Source organism: Salvelinus sp. IW2-2015, linkage group LG12 (genome assembly GCF_002910315.2).
Source record: "Salvelinus sp. IW2-2015 linkage group LG12, ASM291031v2, whole genome shotgun sequence".
NCBI classification, from domain to species: Eukaryota; Metazoa; Chordata; class Actinopteri; order Salmoniformes; family Salmonidae; genus Salvelinus; species Salvelinus sp. IW2-2015.
In genome coordinates, this window is record NC_036852.1 from 564,562 (window position 1) to 591,203 (window position 26,642).

The 26,642-nt window shown below is 42.5% G+C and overlaps 1 protein-coding gene across 5 annotated transcripts in view; it reads right to left on the bottom strand.

Moving 5' to 3' along the window:
• LOC111970835 (CD48 antigen-like) overlaps nucleotides 1-26,642 on the bottom strand; it is a 176,847-nt gene that overhangs the window by 121,742 nt on the left and 28,463 nt on the right. For 2 of the 5 annotated variants that reach the window (XM_070445887.1, XM_070445890.1), the window contains exon 2: nucleotides 7,930-8,196. In XM_070445887.1, the coding sequence (XP_070301988.1) occupies nucleotides 7,930-8,196 (267 nt within the window). Of the gene's footprint in view, nucleotides 1-6,833; nucleotides 6,921-7,152; nucleotides 7,180-7,713; nucleotides 7,780-7,929; nucleotides 8,197-8,338; nucleotides 8,764-26,642 lie in introns of those variants that run through there. The other 3 variants (XM_070445891.1, XM_070445888.1, XM_070445889.1) reach the window with 3 other exon arrangements.

The window sequence follows — 26,642 nt, forward strand, 5'->3', positions numbered from 1 at the left end:
ATCCTCAGGCGACTCTTTTCTCTGTATATATCAATGATGTCACTCCTGCTGCGGGTGATTCTTTAATCAACCTCTATGCAGACGACACATTCTGTATACATCTGGCCCTTCTTTGGACACTGTGTTAACAACCTCCAGACGAGCTTCAATGCCATACAACAACTCCTTCATGCCTCCGACTGCTCTTAAACACTAGTAAACTAATGCATGCTCTTTAACCGATCGCTGCCCGCACCCGCCCGCCTAGCATCAATACTCTGAACGGTTCTGACTTAGAATATGTGGATAACTACAAATACCTAGGTGTCTGGCTAGACTTAACCTCTCCTTCCAGACTCACATAATTAAGCATCTCCAATCCAAAATGAAATCTAGAATTGGCTTCCTATTTCACAACAAAGACTCCTTCACTCATGCTGCCAACATACACTCGTAAAACTGACTATCCGGCCGATCCTCGGCTTCGGCGATGTCATTTACAAAATAGCCTCCAACACTCTACTCAGCAAATTGGATGCAATCATCACAGTGCCATCCGTTTTGTTACCAAAAGCCCATATACTACCCACCATTGCGACCTGTATGCTCTTGTTGGCTGGTGTCACGATCGTGTGTAGGAGATTCGGACCAAAACGCAGCATGAGGAAATAAGCCATCTTCTTTTTATTATTGAAGAAGGCAAAACGAAACAAAACACTTACAACTACCAAAACAACAAACGATCGTGAAGCTAAATAACGTAGTGCACACACAGGCTACAAACGTTCTACATAGACAATTCCCCACAACAAACTAAAGCCTATGGCTACCTTAAATATGGCTCCCAATCAGAGACAACAGAAACCAGCTGTCTCTAATTGGGAACCCATTCAGGCAACCATAGACTTTCCTAGACAACTACACACAACATAGACACAGCTAGACAACTATACTAAACATAAAGCCAACTACTCTAAATAAACCCCTAAACCTTACAATCACCCTGGACACTACAAAAACCCACATAAATACCCATGTCACACCCTGACCTAACTAAAATAATAAAGAAAACAAGAATACTAAGGCCAGGGCGTGACATAGCCCCCCCCCTTAAGGTGTGAACTCCAGCGCACCAGCACAAAGTCTAGGGGAGGGCCTGGGTGGGCATCTGACCACGGGTGGCTCAGGCTCAGGGCGAGGTCCCCACCCCACCATAGTCAATCCCAGCTTATATCTCCCCTACAAATGACCACCCTCATATTACCCCACTTAATCCTTTGGGTAACATCGACACAAGGAGCACCGGGATAAGGGGCAACACGGATGAGGGACGGCAGCTCCGGGCTGAGGACGGCACTCGGGCTAGGGACCGGAGCTCGGCTGAGGGACGGCAGCTCCGGGCTGAGGGACGGCAGCTCCGGGCTGAGGGACGGGCAGCTCCGGGCTGAGGGACGGCAGCTCCGACTGGCTGGCGGCAGCTCCGGACTGGCTGGCGGATCCTGGCTGGCTGACGGCTCTGGCTGGTCAGGCTGCTGGGTCTGGCTGGTCATGGCTGGCTGACGGCTCTGGCTGGTCATGGCTGGCTGACGGCTCTGGCTGGTCATGGCTGGCTGATGCTCTGGCTGTCATCTGCTGGCTGACGGCTCTGGCTGGTCATGGCTGGCTGACGGCTCTGGCTGGTCATGGCTGGCTGACGGCTCTGGCTGGTCAGGCTGCTGAGGCGCTTGGCTGGTCAGGCTGCGACGGGCTCTGGCTGGTCATGGCTGGCGGAAGGCTCTGGCTGATCCGGCTGGCGGAAGGCTCTGGCTGATCCGGTCTGGCGGAAGGCTCTGGCTGATCCGGTCTGGCGGAAGGCTCTGGCTGATCCGGTCTGGCGGAAGGCTCTGGCTGATCCGGTCTGGCGGAAGGCTCTGCTGATCGGTCTAGCCGCTGATCCGGTCTGGCGGAAGGCTCTGGCTGATCCGGTCTGGCGAAGGCTCTGGCTGATCCGGTCTGGCGAAGGCTCTGGCTGATCCGGTCGCGGAAGGCTCTGGCTGATCCGGTCTGGCGGAAGGCTCTGGCGGTCCTGTCTGGCGGACGGCTCTGTAGGCTCATGGCAGACGGGCGGCTTTGCAGGCTCATGGCAGACGGGCGGCTTTGCAGGCTCATGGCAGACGGACAGTTCAGACGCGTAGGGCAGACGGGCAGTTCAGCGCCGCTGGGCAGAGGGCAGTTCAGGCGCCGCTGGGCAGACGGCATTCAGGCGCCGCTGGGCAGACGGCAGACTCTTGCCAGCTGAGACGCACTGTAGGCCTGGTGCGTGGTACCGGAACTGGAGGTACCGGGCTAATGACACGCACCTTAAGGCTAGTGCGGGAACAACAACAGGGCACACTGAGTTCTCAAAGCGCACTATATGCCTGGTGCGTGGTACCGGACTGAGGCACGCACACTCAGGACGAGTGCGGGAGAAAATAACAGTGTGTACAGGACTCAGGAGACGACAGGTGGCTTAGTGCGTGGTGCCGGAACTGGAGGCACTGGGTTGGAGACACGCACCATAGGGAGAGTGCGTGGAGGAGGAACAGGGCTCTGAAAACGCACTGAAAGCCTGGTGCGTGGTGTAGGCACTGGTGGTACTAGCTGGGGCGGGAAGGTGGCGCCGGAATACCGGACCGTGAAGGAGGACACGTGCTCTTGAGCACCGAGCCTCCCCAACCTTACCAGAGTTGAATGTCCCCGTAGCCCTGCCAGTGCGGCGAGGTGGAATAGCCCGCACTGGGCTATGCAGGGAACCGGGGACACCACCTGTAAGGCTGGTGCCATGTACGCCGGCCCGAGGAGACGTACTGGAGACCAGATACGTTGGGCCGGCTTCATGGCACTCGGCTCGATGCCCAACCTAGCCCTCCAGTGCGGCAAGGTGGAATAGCCCGCACTGGGCTAAGCACGCGTACTGGGACACCGTGCGCTTTACCGCATAACACGGTGTCTGACCAGTACGACGCCCTCTTACTCCACGGCAAGCCCGGGGAGTTGGCTCAGGTATCCAACCCGGCTTCGCCACACTCCCCTTTATCCCCCCCCAAGAAATGTTTTGGGTGTTACTCACAGGCTTCCAGCCACTCTGCTTGCCGCCTCATAAAACGCTCCTCCGCTTTCGCTGCTCCAGCTCCGCTTTGGGACGGCGATATTCCCCTGGCTGAGTCCAGGGTCCTTTGCCGTCCAGGATCTCCTCCCATGTCCATGAGTCCTGTTTACTTTGCCGCTGTTGTTGGTTCCGATCATGCTGCTTGATCCTGTTGTGGTGGGGAATTCTGTCACGATCGTGTGTAGGAGATTCGGACCAAAACGCAGCATGAGGAAAATAAGCCATCTTCTTTTTATTATTGAAGAAGGCAAAACGAAACAAAACACTTACAAACTACCAAAACAACAAACGATCGTGAAGCTAAATAACGTAGTGCACACACAAGGCACAAACGTTCTACATAGACAATTCCCACAACAAACTAAAGCCTATGGCTACTTAAATATGGCTCCCAATCAGAGACAACAGAAACCAGCTGTCTCAATTGGAACCCATTCAGGCAACCATAGACTTTCCTAGACAACTACACAAAACATAGACACAGCTAGACAACTATACTAAACATAAACCAACTACTCTAAATAAAACCCCCTAAACCTTACAATCACCCTGGACACTACAAAACCCACATAAATACCCATGTCACACCCTGACCTAACTAAAATAATAAAGAAACAAAGAATACTAAGCCAGGGCGTGACAGCGGTCCTGCGCACATATTCGTCGCAAAACCCACTGGCTCCAGGTTATCTATAAGTCTTTGTTAGGTAAAGCTCCGCCTTATCTCAGCTCACTGGTCACCATAGTAAACACCCACTCGTAGCACCACGCTCCAGCAGGTATATTTCACTGGTCATCCCCAAAGCCAACACCTTCTTTGGCCGCCTTTCCTTCCAGTTCTCTGCTGCCAATGACTGGAACGAATTGCAAAAATCACTGAAGTTGGAGACTTATATCTCCCTCACTAACTTCAAGCATCGGCTGTCAGAGCAGCTTACCGATCGCTGCAGCTGTACACAGCACATCTGTAAATAGCCCATCCAACCAACTACCTACCTCATCCCCATATTTATTTATTTTTTTTCTGCTCTTGCACACCAGTATTTATACTTGCACTTCCTCCTCTGCACATCTATCACTCCAGTGTTAATTGCTAAATTGCAATTACTTCGCCACTATGGCCTATTTATTTCCTTACCTCCTTACTTCATTTGCAGACACTGTATACAGATTTTCTATTGTGTTATTGACTGTACGTTTGTTTATCCCATGTGTAACTCTGTGTTGTTGTTTTTGCCGCACTGCTTTGCTTAATCTTGGCCAGGTCACAGTTGTAAATGAGAACTTGTTCTCAACTGCCCTACCTGGTTAAATAAAGGTGAAATAAAAAATAAAAAATATATATATATACTGCTGAACTGTCGGATCTAGAAGCATAAGCATTTCGCTACACTCGCAATAACATCTGCTAACCATGTGTATGTGACCAATAAAATTGTATTTTATTTTATTTGATAATACATACATTACACATTACCCTTATCATCATGCACTTCTCATAAAGCCACAGGGAGGGATGTTGCCTCACACCCATCTGGGTTTTATACAAATTGTATGTATAAATACCCTCTAAGATATACTGAACAAAAATATAAACGCAACATGTAAAGTGTTGGCTCCATGTTTCATGAGCTGAAATAAAAGATCCCAGAAATGTTACATATTGTCATGACGTTGCCCTCTTTGGGTACAGCGAGCACCATCCCCCTCTCTCTGTCTCCTACACTCAGGCTGCTGCGACCTCAGGTCATAAATTCCTAGGGAAGATCCTGCCTCATGGTCAGACAGTGTAGAGAGAGAGTGAGTTTTCATAGAGAGAACAAAGGAATTTCTTCCACCTCACAGAACTGGAGAACCGAACGCCATTTATGTTCTGGAGAAGGTATAAAAGATCGCTGAAGAATCCGTCTGGTCCGTTTGGTACAATTTTGTGAAACTCATGGGAGACAATACGGCCACATTACCATAACACTGTTTATATAATAGCCTCAGTTATGAGGCTTACATCTAATTGTTGTATAAGATGAATGAGTGAGGATGATACTGTTTGGGAAATTGTGTAATGTGATTTTGGACTGTTTAATGAAGGAAACTCCAATTCCCTTTGGAGTTTAACTAAATCAGAGGACCGCCCAGGAGCACAGTTATGGTCGGGCATCATGGGACAGGCCCTTTTCTGCTCTTCTGAATAAAACCCCCACCCGGGTTTTCTATCAGCAGACCAGCTTACCTCGATAACGAGAGGGCCAAGGTTTGAGAGGAGACCATAAACCTAAGGTTTGAGTAGATGGCTGAATCTTTTAACCACACCACGTGGTTAAACTCTTAGACTATCGATACCGACAGAATAAGAACAAGTCTTTGATATTAATTACTAGTCTGCAGCTAGGAAATCGGCAGTCATGAACGTGAAAGACCGACAACCGCCGAAACATCTATCCTATAACGACATGAATGAATGTCACTCTGAACTATCCATTACCACGACAGAGAGAGGACGGACAGACTCTCCAACAGAAACAAAATTTTCAACAGAGATCCCGACGACACACTGAGCGTAAATATATATATTGATTGCAATTGTTCCCGAATGAGTGAGCGTTCATGTGCAAAGGATTAGCATTTCAATTGTTATAATTATCAACTTTGTAGTGTCTCATCTCAGTTGACCCCCACTTCCCTTTTTGTCACCAAGCCGTGATACCGGTTATCCCACTAGGAAACTCCGTTATCATTTCCTTGTAACTAATCTACTGTTTGTTTATGGGGCATTCTGTGAATTACTTAGTTAGTAAATAAATGATTTAAGACAATTGATGTATGGATGACTCATAGTGAAGACTGGGTTTGTGCAGATAACCAAGAATTTACGACGTTTGGAATGAGACTAACATGAGGTAAATAATAATTCATTAATTCGAAGACTAAGTGATCAGATATTCAAATATCTGAAAGTTATATTAGGAAAATTATAACTTTATAATCTGAATATTTTCCTTGGTGCCCCGACTTCCTAGTTAATTACAGTTACATGATTAATCAGTTTAATCGCGTAATAATAATTACAGAGAGTTATTTGATAAATAAGTCTTCAGTTTTAATGTTGCCAAAGACACGACAATATGCACAAAAAGCATATTTCTATCAAATTTTGTGCACAAATGTGTTTACATCCTTGTTAGTGAGCATTTCTCATTCGCCAAGACAATCCATCCACCTGACAGGTGTGGCATATTAAGAAGCTGATTAAACAGCATGATCATTACACAGGTGCACCTTGTGCTGGGTACAATAAAAGGCCACTCTAAAATGTGCAGTTGTGTCACACAACACAATGCCACAGATGTGAAGTTTTGAGGGAGCGTGCAAATGGAATGTCCACCAGAGATGTTGTCAGATAATTGAATGTTAATTTCTCTACCATAAGTCACCTCCAACGTAATTTTAGAGAATTTGGCAGTACGTCCAACCAGCCTCACAACTGCAGACCACGTGTAACAACGCCAGCCCAAGATCTCCACATTCAGCTTCTTCACCTGAAGAGACCAGCCACTCAGATGAGACCAGCCACTCAGACAGCTGATGAAACTGAGGAGTATTTCTGTCTGTAATAAATCCCTTATGTGGGGAAAAGCTCATTCTGATTGGCTGGGCCTGGTTCCCCATTGGGTGAGCCTATGCCCTCCCAGGCCCACCCCAGCCTCTCTCCTACTGCATCAAATGCTACTTAAAGAAGTTACTTCTGTTTATACAGTCTTAAATTAACTGGATGACTTGCCTTGTCCTGGCTGGACTCCATCACTGCCTTTAGCTGAGAAGAAGAGAAGAGAGAAAAGTTGATCTTAGCATTCTCATACACAAACCATATTAGTATGTATTGTGTTCACTGCTGGATGTCAATGACAAGGATGCTCAGTGGCAGAATGAAAAATGTAAGACATTATTAAGACACTTTCATTCAAATGGACTTCACATTGTCTAACATTTTGGTGAAGCAGTGAGTATGAAGAGTTGAACCAGGAAGAGCCAGAGAATCATCCTACCTTTTATTTTCTTCCACACCAACCAAACTGGGAAGTACAAATACAAATATTTCATAACTTCAAAAAGTACAAGTCAACATTAATATTCTGTCAGCTATTGAGTATGACTTTACCCAGAATTACATGTTTAAACTGCAATAAGAAGACATCATTTCTGAGAGCAACAAAAAACAAGCTGTATACAGTACTTGCACACCTGAAAAATAACCTAGCCAGCGATTTCACATAATATCAATTGTACGCTAAACATATATTTTAGGTTGACACAAAGTAAATACAGCCCATTTTGCTGATTAATTCAGATTAGACTAATCCATACTGTGCGCAGTCCAAATTGGTGCCTCCCTGTGACACATTATGAAGACTGTTCCCTACGGCAGGTGGTGCATCTAACCCCTTGTCTTGACTGTAACAGTAGCCTGAACACTACTGTAAATACAGGTAGAACAGGTATCCCCTTCAGGGGGTATAGCTCACTGTTGTTGCTGCTGTTATGTCAATCTGTGCTTCAGAACTATGTACATGTGCAGTGCTCTGTTACTATAGATGTGCTGTTCTTACCTGTTATGACGATGGCAACAAGCGCTACAATGGTAACGACAACAACAACACCAACTTTAAAAGGCTCTGAAATGAAAACACATTTTGTATTGATACTTTGACAGGAGTTGATCAGGTATTCAACATAATGCAGCATTCAAAATGTCCTACAACACTAGCAGTGTTACTGATATATCAATACATAAGACTGTAACACACTTATGAGTGTCCACTCACCTGAACCAAACACCTCTCCAACTGGCTCACTGAATTCCCCACTAACAGCGTTCTTCAGCTTGCAGATGTACTTGTAACTGTTGGTTGAATTGCCAGTGTCGCTCTTAGAGACAATCAGCTGTTTTCCTTTGACCTCCAACGCCCCATCTCCCACTTTCCAGCTGTAGGTGACGGGTTGAGCATCAGTGGTGTCACCTTCACAGGTCAGAGTGCAAGAGGTTTTGTTGGCGTTACAGGAGAAGGTGATTGTGGGTTTGGGGACTGCCTCTGTTAATAGAAGAAAGAAACAGGAATAATTTGGGAAAATGCTTGACGTACTACATAACCTGCTGTTTCTACACGACCACGCACGCACGCACGCACGCACGCACGCACGCACGCACACACACACACACACACACACACTTACTGATAACAGACAGTTTATATGTCTTGTCAAGCAGTTTGCTGTTGAACTCCACAGAATAAACTCCACTGTCTGATTTCTTCAATCCACTGATTCTCAGCTCTCCAGTATTCTGGTTCAGGGTTGTACGCTCTTTGAAGGCACCATAAATGTCCAGACCAAAATCCTTGTACCACTCTGCCACCTTGTTCTTCCCATGCTTCCATAGGATGCTTGTGATGGAGTTAGGCACTGTGGACTTGTCCGGTGTCAACACGAGCTCACCTCCCACTTTATGATAAAGATCTGGAAAAGCAGACATTTCATACATGTATCAGAGTATCAATGTATCCAGAGTAACACATTATGGTTAGGGTATAAATATGTAGTCCTAACCCTATTGGCATTGAAAGAGACATTATTATCAACCTTTACTTTTATATCTAGAATTCTGCTTGCTGGGTGTATCTGATCTATGTAGTCTGCCCACTTTGACTAGTATGTTCCCCCCTCACCACCACCACTGGAGCAGAAATGTATCTAGACTACACCACAGATGAAAATCGTTGGGTACACCCTGTCCACTATTATATCACAAGCTAGGTTTCCATCCAATTTACGACTGATTTTCATGCGAATATTCTAAAATATGCATAAAGCAATTTGCACATTTTTCTACCAGAGATATGTTTCCATCAAACAACTTTCCGTGGATAAATGGGTGTGTGTGAAGACATAGCGTACATACAAATAACTTTAGCCGTTAAATCTGGTCTTGGCACATGCGCTCTAGCCAACAGCTCGCAGCTACAGTGGGGTTAAAGTACCTACATTCAGGGGCGAAAATCTGATATCAACCTTGGAGGGGACAATTACATGACATTTTCTCAGGAGCAATTCCTGAGGGGGACACCAAAAGTAGTGCTGTAACACATAGACTATGTTGTAATATGTTAAATGTATATTGAGGGACCATAATCACTACTACTGGATAATTGTTAGGTACAGTAGTTAACTGAAGGGTTGTCCCAACTTGTGTTTAAATGCATTATAATACTACTACTAATAATAGTTATAGCAGTGTTCCTTATCAGTGCAGTGTTCCTCTCTCTTGAAACGTCAACACTCTGTTTGCAGAGTTTGCGGTTCTATAAATTGTGGGTGTGGCTGATATTGGTTTTGTGTCATCACTGAGGTAACTGGACGATGCTGTGCCACTGTCCCCTATACTGGTGCTGCTGGCAACAAGGGTGACACCTGGTCCTGCCGTGGCGTGACACTGTCCTCTGAAGTCTCTCTCCTTGGCTCTTTCCCTTTCACCACCCTACTGATCACAGCTGTCTCTAGAAAAGAAAAAGGTGTTTGCTGTACTCCTAACTACCGGTACCCCAAAACTACACAATTAATCACAACAGCAATACCATTGCCTTAAACAAATCTTGGTTCAGTCACCAGTTTAAGTTGAGAGTGGGGGTATCCATGGCATTTTCCAATTAGTCCCTATTTTACAAATCAAAAAATGGAGAACCTCATAATGTTGCCAAACAAAGACTCAACAAACTTACCTGGAGACTCCCTGTCTCTGCCAGTCTGTCCCTGCATATCTGTCCCAGCTCTGCTGTCTGTGTGCCATCTGTTGCCTGCTCTGCCTAATGACATCATTGTGAAACATTTCCATTAGCATTTCACTTCTTTCTTATGAACATTTTATCAACTGGTCTTTGAGATATTAGGCTACTAGAGTTCTTGCTTTGCGTTTTGGTGTACTGAAAAAACTCTGATGTCCGTCTTTTTACTTTTTTCTGACATTTTTCTACCTGGCTGGCTGATCGGTCTAGCTGCACACACACATATACACAACACATGCTGCAACAGTTTTTGAAATTTTAACACTAGTGTTGTTTCATATTGGCAGGCTTCCAACAATAGCTGAATTTGCAAAGCTACGAGCACCAATTCCGTTTCGTGGTGTTGCTATAATCTTTGCTACCTGGTTAAAGGTGAAAAAAATAAAAAAATTCACTAGCGACAATTTAGCTTTTTGCAACGAGACCATTAAATATATTTAAGACAATGGTATAAGAGAGTGTAGTTCTGTTCAGTTTGGACTTCAGTTTATCGCTAACCTTATCACAGGGACTTTGAAGCACTACAGCTGCATGCTAATTTTGGAATATACTGACGATAGCAAATATTCCATCTTTGACGACCCACATAAATGGAATAGGTACTAGCTAGCTTGATAGGTTAAGTTTGCTTTAGTTTGCGCGCTAGCTCTGCAAATTCAGCTAGTGTGTGACCCTGCAACATTAAAAAAATATATACATTGCTAAGGCGCGATTGACGGATTACCTCACGCAGTTACGTACACTGAGTGCCTTTCGGACAGTAGATACGAACCCTCTATTACCTTGCCAGCTAAAGAACTGGCAGTGGATCAAACCATTGTGAGGCAAAGGGCGGGGGGGTCACAATCTGTGTGAAACTAAAAACGGCTATTAAGTGTCTATAATCAGCACAAGTGCTTTCATTGCGTATTATTAATATATTGAAATTACATAGTTATGTTTACAGTGATATATTGGGGGGGACAAATCATATTTTTCCCAGGATGGGGGGGTCGTGTCCCCCCCGCCCCCTGGGATTTTCGCCTATGCCTACATTATGAGATTATTATGGATAAGAGCGAGAATATTTTTAATTGTCACCAGAATAAGACCTTCGATATTTATTGGAAAGGAACATCAAGATCACCCTGCACTTTCTCCACCCTGTGAAGTTCATAACAACATTTCATCTGTAGCTTAATAAACTGCATGGTTTCCTGAGTCATAGGGGGAGGACCACACACAATGTCATCGTCTGACTCCAAGTTTACAACGATATGATGGTTATTATACATCAATATTTGTGCATAAAGCAGGGCCGGTGTTATGGGCGGAACGTAAGGATCCTGGCCCGCCCTACCGAACCTCCTTGCCCATCCAAATATTATATTGAAATATTGATAATTTATTTGATCGAGACGCGCGCGGACAGAAAGACACATCATTGTCAGATAAAGCATCCGAGCGAGCGAAACAGCGCCCCTCTGTCTCTGTATGTGTAGACCATGTATCTGATGCTGTCTGGACAAAATGAGTATGGCATGTCATACTTTTTCTGGCCAGACAGTATCAGATACATGGGCTACATATAGTAGGACAAGGGGGCTCTGTTTCTCTCACTAGATTCAGCAGAGAGGAAGAGGCGAAGCGAGAGGGCTCACTCTCGCCAAAATCTGTCCTGAAAAAACACAACATTTTTCTATGGGCATAATATGCAGACCTAAGCTTGTTGCCTGCATCCCCGCCTTTGGGACAACGACTCGCAATGCCAGGGAGGAGGCATGAGCATCTCGTCATTATATGCAGATGTCTGGTTTCAGCCACTTACGAATTAGAAAGGAAAATTGGAGGGTTCACAGTGCACAGTGCACTCCCTAAAGTAAATGGATATTTTACCAAAATTATATAATTACTCCTGTCTGAATAGAATTATTCTAAATACTTGACCAGAAAGCTTGAGGAAGCCACATAGGATAATTCGCTTATTTAAAAAAAATATCTGTGGATTGTTTCAAATCACAAGTGCATAGGCCTACTTGGGAAGCCAGCAATTTGGGCAGAGCACGTGGCAATAGGCCCAGCTGATTATTAAATTGCGGCAGTCAGTGAAAGGCATCTAAAATGTGTGAAGATAATGTGTCTTGAGTATAATTTAAAATGTTGAGACAAGAAGGAGAGGGCGAAGATATGTGCGTCTTTCTCCAGAATGTGCTCCACTGTCTCCCGCCAATTCGTGCACATCAATTGTTTCATTGTGTGAATTCTTTGCCATTTGATTGTTTATTTTGATCAAATCCCCGTTACATATGTAGTAGATCTAGTAAATGTACTGTTAATCCCCGTCATTTGGTTGCATGAATTACAGTCATTTACTGTTCTCAGTCTCGGAGTGGAAACGGTGTTTCCAGATTTCACAACCTGCTACACTTGTGTGAAACAAGTTTTTGTCTATTCCATAACCATAATTTAGTAGATTTGTCCATTTTTTCATTGTATTTTGTTTGGAGTGCTCCATGTGAGCAATGAGCATGTATTTGGTTTCTCTGTCCTGATAATGTTGAGGCAGCGTGCCAACCTCCCGAATTGATACAATTTTGCGCTTCACTAGAAATAACTCAAATCAAGACAGATAGAAATGTAGGTAGACAGGCGGAGTAGAAACATGAATGCAATTAAAATAACCAGCGTTTTCATCAGGATATGTTCTAATGTTTTTATTTGTCGGATTTAGGCTAATTTACTTTACTTAGTTGATGATGGAAGTTATAGCCCTACTGCTGCATTGCACTATCTCTGAGTTCCATGTGCTAATTTCTTTACCCGCCAGTGGATCAATGTGTTCATATGGCAAAGGCGGGTGCTCTTGCATTTAGTTGAATTTTTACTTTTGGATTTTAATCATTTTAATTCAGATTTTTATGATCAACCACATGACAGTAATTTTGAGAAACGAAAACGTTATTATTGAAATGAAATGTTGCATGAAAATGTACATATAAAACGAATCATAACTGGCACGCAGAGAGGTAGAATGATAAATTGTAAGCTTCTCCAAACTTGAAACCCAGGAGCTGCCTATGGTATTTATTATAAACTGGTGATTCAAGCCCTGAATGCTGATTGGCTGAAAACCGTGGTAAAGCAGACCAAATATCATGGGTATGACAAAACATGTATTCTTACTGCTCTAATTAAGTTGGTAACCAGTTTCTAATAACAATAAGGCAGGGGGGGGGGGGTGTATTTCTTAATTATAACACCCATTAACAATGCAATGGCGTCCACACATGAGGTCCAGTGGAAAGAAACGGGCCCGCCTGTAGACATTAAATGCCCATCCAACTGATTCGTTCTGGCGCATACTCTTTTGGTCCAGACCGCATCTGATACATGGTCTAAACATACTGTAGTAGCTAAATGGAATAAGAAGGGTGCGGTCCTTATTTCTCATTGAAATCCACATAGACGTCGTTTAAAACCATTCTGACTGTCCATGTTGAAAATCAATATGAAGAGCGTGTTTAGATTATTGTCCATCCATAATGTCGTTAAAAAATTACAATTCAGTGATATGAATCCCATCGGCTTCTCACTTGAAGTTACAGCGCACATAGTGTTCATAAAGCATATTATATTACATATACATATTGCTCATGATAATCAAAGATGTCAAAAATTATGATGAGGTAGACTAGGCTATACAATTAGCACACAAAAAAACAAGTAGCCGATAATAGGTATGCCAAACGCTTCGTTCGCCTCTGCCAGTCAGTTCAACTTACCTCCGGAGACCATTTGCGCCAGACAAACCCAGATGCACAATCTGATGAGCGTTAGTTTGGGCATATTTTGTAGTTTGTTTGTATAGATAATAAATAACAGTAAATTCTAGTGAGATATGCTAAAACACTGTGGTTTATCTAGCTTACTTCTGATCTTTATATCCTGAGGCTGTGAAAGTGAAAGTAAATTGTGGTTTAGTTCCTCCCTCTTGATGGAAAATAAAAGAACGTTCCATTTGACTTGTAAATGTTTAATAGCTGCAATACAACCACACCGTATGCAAACTCATTGCATTATGTTTATATGCTATAATGACTTTAATAACCAGGTGACAATCCTGGACTGCTTCTATCAGGAGTGATGTTACTGTCTGACACTGAGCTAGTTGGTCTCCTCAGACCTGATAGGCCAGGCTCTCTGACCACTGCTCCTGACCACTGCTCCTCTGGGTTTCCATTGTTTTCACTACGCTTCCTTGTTCTACACCCATCTGACAACCATGATAGTGTCTTATAGATCAGGGGTTCCCAAACTGTTTCTCTCAGGGCCCCCCTTCCAACATTGGGGAACACCCCCGCTCCCATTCCCCCTAAAGATTTTGCAGGTTTAAAGCTTATTTCCTGCAATTCTACACATTTTGTCATTGTGTGCAAATACAAATTTGCAGTTTTAACGCAGATTTTCTTGCAATTCTGTCTCTCCATCTCACCCTGTCTCTGCATCATAACCTCTGACCCTTGCCTCATGTGACTGTCAGATCCATTGTCATAATCCTCTGTCCCCCACTGTCCCCCACTGTGTATCCTGATTGTGGTTCAGGCTGTATCCATTGCTGATTTGTGACATCCGAGGGGGCTTTGGAGGGGGTGAGACGAGCCTGTCATATGGCCTCCTCCTCTCCCTCACTCTCTTCCTTCACTTCTCTCTCTTTCCCCCTCTCTGTTTCCAGATACCTTATTCAGTGTCCTCACCTGAGATCTAGGCTGAAAGGCATTGTATTCCAGCCCTGATTCTGGTCATTTTGTTTCAGCAGGCTATTACTCACAACATCACCTGTGTTATCGGTAGATCCTGCCTCATCTAGTAATGTCTGCTACTCTCTTCACTCTCTCTGGTTATCACAGCCTTGCTGGTGTGGGTAATCTGGTTATACTTAACAATAAAGCCCGAGGGGGTGTGGTATATGGCCAATATACCATGACTAAGGGGTGTTCATAAGCACGACGCAATGCAGAGTGCCTGGAAACAGCTCTTAGCCATGGTATATTGGCCATATACTGTACCACAAACCCCCGAGGGGCCTTATTGCTATTATAAACTGGTTACCAATGTAATTAGAGCAGTACAAAGACATTTGGAACAACACAAATAAATAATCATAACATTTAAAAATATATAAATATAAAATTATATTCAAATATAAGACTCATAAATATCAAAAATAAGTAACAAAGACAAATAGAAACAAATTGTAGTATATAAATACAAATAAAAAAGAGAATCAAAATATTACAGTATTACCCTATTGCTAACAAGAAACACTCAAATAAAACTAAACTGCACAAATCCTATATCTCACAAATACACAAATAGAATAACACAATTATAAAGAAGAGAACCTGATTATTACACTATTGCACTTCAAACAAGAAACACACAAAACTAAATTGCACAACTGCCATCTAAACCCTGACCTTTCTTGCCTTCCTTGATGCAGTCATCAATTACATCATCAGAAGAAATCTGCCCAACAATTGCATGGTTAATACTGATGACAGCAAGGCCACTAAGGCGTTCCTGTGACATGGTGGACCTCAGGTAGGATTTGATGAGCTTCAGCTTTGAAAAGCTCCTCTCTGCTTCAGTTACAGCCACTGGAAGAGTAAGACAAATTCTGAGAGCAGTCCACAAATTTGGACACATTTCTGAGAACTCCCTTTTGTGTATAAATATCAGCAGCTCAAGCAGGGTCATGGTCTTCGATGGCAAGTCAGGCAAGTTCTTCAGTTCATATGCAAACTCTCTGCCATCCAAGTCTGAGTGTTCTTTATAATGCAGTGTCATACTAAGGGCCTCACATTGTTCTGTCAGATCCTCATTTGAGAGACGTTGGAAGGTTAACAGCACTCCAAACTTCTCTCCCACATTTTCCAATGTGGAAAATCTTTCCTGAAGGACTGAGGTTGCAGCATCAAAAACGATATAAAAAAATGTCACCTCCAGCTTCTTCAGGGCATCACTCCCAGGCTCATCAAATGATTCAAATGAAAAGTGCCGCTTTGTGAAACTCAGCCTTTTTTGTTGTAGAATGGCCTCTACATTCATACTGTACCCTCGCAAATATCCTTGGCTGAAGTTTGTGTAGTCATAAAGCTTGTTGCCTTGTAGTTGCTGAGACCTTTTGTCTTTCTGAGAAAACTGACTAACATCCACATGCATACTGGGAGACTGCATCACTTGTGACCATTTGCCATATGAAAATCTACGGTGTAGCGCGCTCGACATTTTTGAGATTTTTGGGGTATGACACTTGGCATTTGCCATGTTCCGCTTGCCATATGGTTTTGATGAACTGCCGTCCATTTGAGTGGTTTTTGTGATTGTGTATATGGTTCGCCCAATGCCAGTAAGTTGCCATTCATTTTTGTCCATTTCATGGGGGTCTTCCCTTACCTGCATTAAAGTCCCCGGCCATTAGGAGCGCCGCTTCTGGGTGAGCATTTTCGTCTTTGCTTACGGCCTTATAGAGCGGTCTTAGTGCCAGCTTCGCTTTGTGGTGGTAAATAGACGGCTACGAATAATACAGACGAGAACTCTCTTGGTAGATATTGTGGTCGACAGCTTATCATAAGGTACTCTACCTCAGGCGAGCAATACCTAGAGACTTCTTTAACAAATCATGAAGTTATCGTCCTAACCCCTCCTAGAATTCCACACTCCTGTCACGATCGTCAATGGGAGAGAGAGAGGACCAAGGGGCAGCGTGTGGAAAATACATCTTCTCTTTAATTGGAAGAAGGACAACGAAACAAAACAACAAACAGACGAACGTGAAGCTATCAAAAGACTAAGTGCAAACATGCAACATAGACACAGACAATTACCCACAAAACCCCAATGCCTATGACTGCCTTAAATATGGCTCTCAATCAGAGACAATGAACCACAGCTGCCTCTAATTGAGAACCAATCTAGGCAGCCATAAACATAACTAGACAACTACACTAGACACTACAAAAACACATACATTCCCCATGTCACACCCTGACCTAACTAAAAAACATAAAGAAAACAAAGAATACTAAGGCCAGGGCGTGACAACTCCATAAATACCAATATGGAGAAATTGGTATTGAAACAAAAACAAGGAGTGAAATCATCAATACATGTATCACAATCCATTTGGAGTAACTGTCATCCCTTGTTAACATATATTTTCCCTTCTATATGCCCTTCTATAGACTGAACGAAGCACATTTCTATATTTACCCATAGTCCATAACCCCAGGGAACTGGTAATTTTCCCTATGAACACGTGATTCAAAAACAACACGTTAAATAAAAAAAGAAACATATTTGAGTAACTACTCAACTTAGATTACAACTCTTTATAATTTACCACGGAAATAATAATCTCCTAAAGTAATAGTACAATTTGTGTTTCTCATGAACTTTATACTGAAATCCCCCTTCTATTTAATTGATAATGAAGTTAATCATTCTTCATTAGGAATTTTTAATATTCAGGGCACCTTTCGACACCATTAAAATGTTTCCACTCCCTTTTCTTTCCCTTTCCTTCAGAAACCACTTAAATACCTTTTCAAAAACATTTCCATCCTTCTGCATACCCAATTTGAAACTGAATTGAAAAGACCGCTTCCAAAATAAATCCACTAACGCATATTCATTCCCGGTTAATGGTGTGTACCTGCTGGTGAACCTTAGGTCAAGAACACACAGGAACCGGCCTCACTTATCCAGAACTCCATTTATAGCCTAATCCAGATACTTTTACTCTTAAAACTGCCGAATATCACTAACTGCTTTCCCCAGTACCGCAGTCTCCGGGGACATTTCGACAATAGAAAATGAAACCCCTTCTTCTGGAAAAGAAAGTATACATTTCGTTAGCATTCACAATGTTACCTTTTAATCAGCAAGCCAATAGTATTACTTATATACCGAACATGATCATTATAAGTCCACTGTCCTTACTCCAATCATTAAATGTTTGTTTCAATCCACCACAATGTTCATAAACTAAAACATTTTAAAAGGTCATTTTAAATTTGGCAATCCCAATGCTGGCGCTTGACCCAATTTCTTCTTTAACTCAACAAACGTTTCCTCACACTCTTGAATCCATTCTATAAGTGTCTTAGCAATTTCAGAGAATGACGGATAAAATGTCTAACAAAATTGAAAACCCCTAAAGTTTTCCTGCGCGTGCGAGGAGTGTTTGGCCATGCCACAGAACGCATAGTTTCTACCCGATCCCGGGTTATGTGTATCTTGCCCTCGGAAATTTAAACGCCAATTAAGTATTGTGTCACTCAAAGTAAACGTCTGCTTCTCTCAAATCTAATGTGCCTATATTATCAGATTGTCCATTGTAGTAACTACCCATGCCTACCTTCCTCACACCCCCCTCCACAATGTTTGAACCGTCTGTGTATAAGATAAACTCTGAGTTTTCCAATGGATTACTCTATAAACCCATCAGAGAGTTGATCCAAAACAACTCACAACCGTCATGTTCAAGTAATGTGGTATCTGTAGGATATATCAGAGTAGCTGGATTACATGGTGTCTTTTCAACTATACCCATGTCCAATTAGAATCTTTTAACTCACTACTTTAAATAGGGTACATTAAGGGCCTTCCCGATGCTTATGGATATTTTTTGGCAATGTGGGACAACACTGTCCAAAGCAACACTGAAATTTGAGTATCCAAAAAGTTTCAAAACTCAATTTTTTCTTCATAGTCCAAATGACATGGTTTCTGAAACTATAGATTTCCCGAGAATCAATCTTCATTGACCCAATAAAAGATATTGAATACATCATGATAATGGTGTAACATGAATCCTATTGATGTCCCATTTTCTGACTGAAGATCATCAAGGTTAGGTGGGATTAATTTATCTCTTATTTGGTCTTTTTTTTTGTGACTCCTAAATCTTTGGCTTGGAAAAATGGCTTTTTTTTGGTTGCTTAAATTGGTTGGTTTGGTTTGGGTGAAACCCTAACATAATCCCGTTTGTGGGTGCTTTTCGCTGGAGGCAATAAATTTTTAAATCGAAACTTTGGTGTGGGATTAACAAACAAGAAATTTTTAACCCTTTTAAAAAATGGTAATAAAACACATTTATGTCCCTTTGAGGAATTTTAATATGAATTTCTGTTTTTTTAATTTTGGCGCCCCTGTCCCGAACTTTTCCACTGGATGTTGTTCCCAATATGATTCCCGTTACCGGGAAATCTCAGCCCTAAAATGTTTTAAATAGAGAGTAACAAAGGACCCTAAACTCTAAAATAAAACAAAGGGACTTTACACTTTATACATCACAGATACAGTTGAAGTCAGAAGTTTACATACACCTGAGCCAAATACATTAAAACTCAGTTTATCACAATTCCTGACATTATTTCTCATAATCAAATTCCCTGTCTTAGATCAGTTAGGATCACTACTTTATTTTTAAGAATGTGAAATGTTCAGAATAATAGTAAGAGAGATGATAATTTTCCAGCTTTTTATTTCTTTCATCAACATTCCAGTGGGTCAGAAGTTTACATACACTCAATTAGTTTTGGTAGCATTGCCTTTAAATTTGTTTAACTTGGGTCAAACGTTTCAGGTATCCTTCCACAAGCTTCCCACAATAAATTGGGTGACTTTAGCCCATTCCTCCTAACAGAGCTATTGCAACTGAGTCAGGTTTGTAGGCCTCCTTGCTCGAAAACGCTTTTTTCAGTTTCTGCCCACACATTTTCTATAGAATTGAGGTCAGGGCTATGTGATGGCCACTCCAATACCTTGACTTTGTTGTTCCCCTTAAGCCATTTTTGCCACAACTTTGGAAGTATGCTTGGGGTCATTGTCCATTTGGAAGACCCATTTGCGACAAGCTTTACCTTCCTGACTGATGTCCTTGAGATGTTTAATCCACACCCATTTTCTCCCTCCATGATGCCATCTATTTTTTGTGAGTGCACCAGTCCTCCTGCAGCAAAGCACCCCCACAACATGATGCTGCACCCCCCGTGCTTCACGGTTGGGATGGTGTCCTTCAGCTTGCAAGCATCCCCTTTTTCCCTCAACATAACGATGGCCATTATGGCCAAACAGTTTTCAATTTTTGTTTCATCAACAAAGAAGGGAAACAAATTTCCTCCCCAAAAAGTACGATCTTTGTCCCCATGTGCAGTTGCAAACTGTAGTCTGGCTTTTTTATGGCGGTTTTGGAGCAGTGGCTTCTTCCTTGCTGAGCAGCCTTTCAGGTTATTCAGGTTATGTCGATATAGGACTCGTTTTACTGTGGGTATAGATACTTTTGTACCTGTTTCCTCCAGCGTCTTCACAAGGTCCTTTTGCTGTTGTTCTGGAACTGATTTGCAGAAGTTTTGTAAACAATTTTCCATCAAAATGTATCAAAGAAATTGGACGGTAGCTCCCACACTCATGGGGATCCTTTCCCTTTCTGAGGATATGGGTGATTACTGCATCACTCATAGAAGGTGAGAGCTCAACTGTGTCAAATCGATGTGTTACATTTTTTCTATATTTCTTGGCCAAGTTGCTTTGCAAACCTTAGAAATCACTGGGTGTTCCATCCAACCCTGGAGTTTTACCACTGGGTGCTTGTCTTATAGTTTTGGACAATTCCTCCAAAGTAATGGGGCGGTCGAGACAATTCCAGTCTTCCTCTGTTAGATTAGGAAGGTTAGTTTAGTAATTCTGAAAGAATGCCTCTGCTTTCTGCATATCTAAAGGACCGTCTGAAGTATAAAGTTCCTGGTAGAAGTCTCAAAATAAATTGTTTATTTCTTTATGCTTGATAACCAGCTTGCCTGTCTTATTTCTGATTACACCTACTTGCCGATCTGTTTCTCTAGATTTCTATTGACTGGCCAACAGCTTTCCTCCCTTTTCACCTGATTCGTACCATCTCTGCTTCAGCCTGTCCAGGGAATATTCAGCTTTTTTACTAAATTAAGTATTCTGTTCTTATTTGGTTTTGTCAGATTTAGCAGAGAAATGTTGTTAGGATTGGACCAATATTCCCTCTCCAGCATTTTGAGCTCTGTTTCAAGTTTAATTTCTTAATAGTAGCTGATTGTTGTATCATTACATTGTGTATGTAAGCTTTAAAAGCATCCCAGACATGTACCTGTTTAGCACCCATCATTTTTGGTTTCAAAGAATATTGTAATGTGTGTGTTAAGGAATTCACAAAACACCTTGTCCTGTAGCAGGCTGATGTTCATTCGCCAACATAAAAAAAAGTATTCTCCTATTCCAACTGTAAGATCAATGGGTGCGTGATCTGTCATAGCTATCTTGCCCACACTGCAAGCACCCACTTTTTCTATGAGAGAGTGTGAGATCAGAACGTAGTTGACGAGTGAATAAACAGTGTGCCTAATTGAAAAGAATGTGTAATCACGAGCGGTTGGATTGTTTTAATTGCTTCTTGAGTTTGAGGTCCTGGTTAGACCAGATTTAGATTCATCTAAAAATGCATCAGGGACCTGATTATAATTCCCCCTAGTACCAGAGGAAAATAACCAAAATCCTGTACTATTTTGTTCAGTTGAAGGAATAAGTCTAGGTCCTCCTCATTCGGAGCATAAATATTTCCAAATATAATCTTTTATTTTGTCCTGAAACCTTGTACAAGCAAAATCAAGATTCTTCCCTGATTATCCTTAAACTCTTTATCCACTTGAACATGTATATTTTTGGAAAATGTATTATGGTAAGCACTGCCCACCCATCTGTCTCCCACCCTAAGAGCATCCTTTTCCAGCAGGTGGGTGTCTTGGAGCATAATCACGTCCGAGTGTTTTTGCTTAAGATAATTCAATACCTTTTGTCTTTTTAAATATGAACCTAACCCATTCACACTCCACAACGTAACTTTAATCACATTGGTCATCATATCTGAAAGGTTGTAAATATACTATTACCAAAACGAGTGTTCGAATACTTTAAATCAATGTGTTTCTGATATCCACTGCTTAGCGAATCAAAGAAAGTGAAGAACTGGTAGTACCCCCCATCTAGAACACTAAACTTCCCAAAGAACAAATGTCGTAAACAAACCCACAAGGTTAAAAAAAAATTAATACAAAATGAAAATCTCCCTCCCCTAAACCAGGCCTTCATCCGTGTGAAGTGTCCCGAGGTCTTCCGAGCACTGATGCTCCAACTAGAATAAGAACGTTTTACCAATGAAATGACATGTCATAGAAATGACATAGATCAACCAAAACATCGAACAAAGACAGGCTGATCATTATTCTCGCAAAGAGATGACCATTCTCATGTAGACTGATACATGAACTGTCTAATTCCATAAGGCAGGAATGTAAGCAAAGAACAAACACAAAAGGGAGACCGGTATAGGTAATGATAAAATAAGCTACCTAACACTCTGGGTTGTGGCCATCACACAAACACACCTGTTGTGGCCTATCTTGACCAAATATTGCTGTTATAAGAGTGAAAACTAAAAATAATATGTCTATCACCACCATAACTATAAAACAGAATGATATGCTTGCACTATAATCCTACTTAATCTAGTACTATAATGATATCAACTGTAAACCAGAAAGATAAATTATAGGCAGCATTGGAAGCATAAACACTCAATGAGACTGTTACTCACAACATAGGAAGTTATCCGATTACCTTAGAGAAAAATGATAGTCCATCCGTGATGAACCACCACCACCATGTGAATCTTCAATAGCCTACCACACTACTCAATTTGTTCGGCCTCATTGACGTCCGCGACACACTTCTTTCTCTCCTTTGGTTCTGTGAAAGGACGTAGTGATCCTCTCACAGTAACCTAGAACACGGCAGGATATTGCAACGGGTATTTCAGTCCCAGTTTCATGCACATACTGTATGCCTCACCTCAATGAACTTCTCTTATCCTGAACCTCCTTGGCAAAGTCAGGAAAAAACTCCACCTTTCCAGTGAAAAGTCCTTTCACCAGGATAGGCCGGGGGTTGCGTGGGGCTGGTCCTGGGCGCAGTGTCGTCGGTGTCCGATGTGTTCTCTCGATGGTCATGTTAACATCCTCCAGTGTGTCCTCAAATAGATTGCGTAAAATGTCTTTCACACAATCCACCGTATTTATGTGGATTTTGGGAACCCCTCTGATCCGAAGTGTGTTTCTCCGACTAATTTTCCTGGTTTTGAAGTCGTTCTTCGATCACTTTCTCCATTTTTACAACAGTTTTGTTTAGGTGGGTATTCTTCTCCTACAAAGTTGATATCCTCTCTTCAGCATTTGTAACTTGGTTGTTGAGAGTGTCCACTTTTGTTTTCAGTGCGCCCACTATGTTTTATTTCAGCCACATCATCGCCCACATTCCCAATCTTCTCTTCAAGATTTTTGTCCATTTTGCGAATCACTTTTAGAACTGGGTCATCAGGCTGTTCCTCTCCACCATTTTCCTTGCTAGCTGTCACGTTCCTGACCTGTTTTCCCTTGTTTTTGTATTTGTTTAGTATGGTCAGGGCGTGAATTGGGGTGGGCATTCTATGTTTTGTGTTTCTATGTTTGGGTTCATTTGTATTTGCCTGATATGGTTCTCAATTAGGGGCAGGTGTTTTACGTTTCCTCTGATTGAGAACCATATTTAGGTAGGCTGTTCACACTGTTTGTTTTGTGGGTGATTGTTGCTGTGTACCACACGGTACTGGTTCGTTTCGTTCGTGTTTACGTTCCTGTTCGTGCGTTCATGTCTTTTTATTGTTCTCAAGTTCAGGTCTGTTCACGTCGTTTATTGTTTTGTAGTTTGTTAAGAGTTTTTCCGTCTTCGTCTTCATTTAAATAAACAAACATGTATTCTACCCAAGCTGCGTTTTTGTAGGATCCATGCTCCTCCTCGTCCGAGGAGGAGAACGACTTAGACGACCGTTACACTAGCAGCTGCAGGTCAAAAGTGTCTGCTTTTCATGTAACCGATATCTTGGACAATTAGTTAACAAAATGTGTAACTAGGTGTTGAATAATTAGTTAAACTATAGTTGGAGCTATATAGCCACATTGTCGCCGGAAGTCCACATGCCAAATGATTTGTTAATAAATGTTGTGGTTTGTGTCTTTCTCAGACTTACCATCCTGAAACGCTGGATTCTTTACTGGCGGTTGTTCTACTTCATCAACGGGGTGGCTTCTGGCAAGAAAACACAACAGCCCTGATAAGCTACAACAATCAAACAGCAGAGGGATTTCCTAGTTTTTCCTATTCTGGCTACAAACTAGTTCTAAATTATATAATTTCTAGGAACCCTCTAGATCACATGACAAACTCATTCCACAGAGTGCCGAGTGTCTGTGGGTTTTCACTCCTCCCTTGAACATGATTGATGAATTAAGGTCACTAATTAGTAAACAACTACCCACACCTGGTTGTCTAGGTCTTCATTGAAAGGAAAAAACTAAAACCTGCAGACACTAAGCCCTCCATGGAATGATTTTGACACCCCAGTAAAACAGATGAACCCTCTATACTTGTATTACAACACAGCATAATGTATTTAGCATTTATATGAATCATCCGGGACAAATATGGTTTGAGTGTACTGTAACTGCCAGAGCACTCTAAGTAGGTAAACTATCCGCTTAAGTTTCAAACATACCTCCATTCCCCTGCCCCTTTCCAGCTTTGTCTGCGTCATCTTCCACTGTTTTGGTGATGGCCATTAGCTCAACAGTCTCTGCAGAATCACACTTAGAAGGAAAACATCAACTACAGCCTCTCTCCTATGACATCAAATGCTGCTTAAGAAGATACTTCAGCTTTATACAGTCTTAAATGAACTGGATGACTTGCCTTGTTCTGGCTGGACTACATCACTGCCTTTAGTTGAGAAGAAGAGAAGAGAAGTTGAGTTTAGCATTCTCATACACAGACCATATTAGTGTTTGTTGTGTTCACTTCTGGATGACAATGAAAAGGATGCTGTGGCAGAATTCCGGGTGAATACCACTGTGTCTTCTTACCATCAGGCTTTGACGCATCTTTAGGACTATTGGATACGCTGGCTTCTGCTGCTAATGAGAACCGAAGGAAAAACGTTCTCTAGTAAGGTCGGGCACTGATGTTGGGCGATTCGGCCTGGCAGTTCAAGAACAGTCGGCGTTCCAATTCATCCCAAAAGTGTTCGATGGGGTTGAGGTCAGAGTGCTTCCCCAAACTGTTGCCACAAAGTTGGAAGCACAAAATCATCMAGAATGTCATTGTATGCTGTTCACTGGAACTAAAGGGCCTAGCCCCAACCATGAAAAACAGCAGCCGGCCATTATTCCTCCTCCAAACTTTACAGTTGGAGCAGGTAGCYTTCTCCTSGCAWCCGCCAAACCCAGATTTGGTCGTCAGACTGCCAGATAGTGAAGRGTGAATCGTCACTCCAAAGAACACGTTTCCACTGCTCCAAAGTAAAATGGCAACAAACTRTACACCACTCCTACCGACACTTGGCATTGTGCATGGTGATCTTAGGCTTGTGTGCGGCTGTTCAGCCATGGAAACCCATTTCATGAAGCTCCCAAAGAACAGCTCATGCTGATGTTGCTTCCAGAGGCAGTTTGAAACTCTGTAGTGAGTGTTGCACCCGAGCAAAGATGATTTTTACGAGATTCAAAACTCGGCGGTCCAGTTCTGTGAGCTTGTGTGGCCTGTTAACTTTATGTTTAAAGTACCCCTTTATTTCTGTTATTATGGTGCTATCACTCTTTTATTAGTACACCTGCGCAGTAGTCTCAGGGTAGTTGCACCTGGCCTGAGTGTGATGGCAACTAAGTACTGTGGAAATACGGTGAAGCAAACAWTGTTKATCTGGAAYCMAGTCGTTGTGTCATTTTGAGTTAACATGGCCTACCACTTCGCGACTGAGCTCCTAGACGTTTCCACTTCACAATAACAGCACTTAGTTGACCGGGGCAGCTCTAGCCGGCCAGAAATTTAATGAAGMGACTTGTTAGAAAGGTGGCATTTTATGGCTGTGCCACYTTGAAACTCACTGAGCTCTTCKGTAAGGCCATTCCACTGCCAATGTTTGTCTATAGAGATTGCATGGTTGTGTGCTCAATTTTATACACCTGTCAGCAACGGGTGTGGCTGAAATGGACAAATCCACTAATTTGAAGGGGTGTCAACAGAACTTTTGTATATATAGTGTAACATGTGCACTGGGAGTCGGGAAGCAAGTTTAGGGAGTGCATAATTTAATAAACAAATTTAAAAAACAAGAAACACGAACAACGCACAGACAGGCAACTGAAACAGAAACAATGACGCCTGGAGAAGGAACCACAGGGAATGATTGGGAAGGTAAACCAGGAGGTGATGGAGTCCAGGTGAGTCTGATGACACGAGCAGCCTGGTGACCTAGAGGCCGGAGAGGGAGCACACGTGACATGTAGCTTTTCCCATAGAATTCAGGTCATTAAGCCAAGGATCATTTAAAAGCGCGTCACGGCCGAAATATATATAAATTCAGCAAAAAAAGAAACGTCCCTTTTTCAGGACCCTGTCTTTCGAAGATAATTCGTAAAAATCCAAATAACTTCACAGATCTTCATCGTAAAGGGTTTAAACACTGTCTCCATGCTTGTTCAATGAGCCATGAACAACGAATGAACATGCACCTGTGGAACGGTTGTTAAGACGCTAACAGCTTA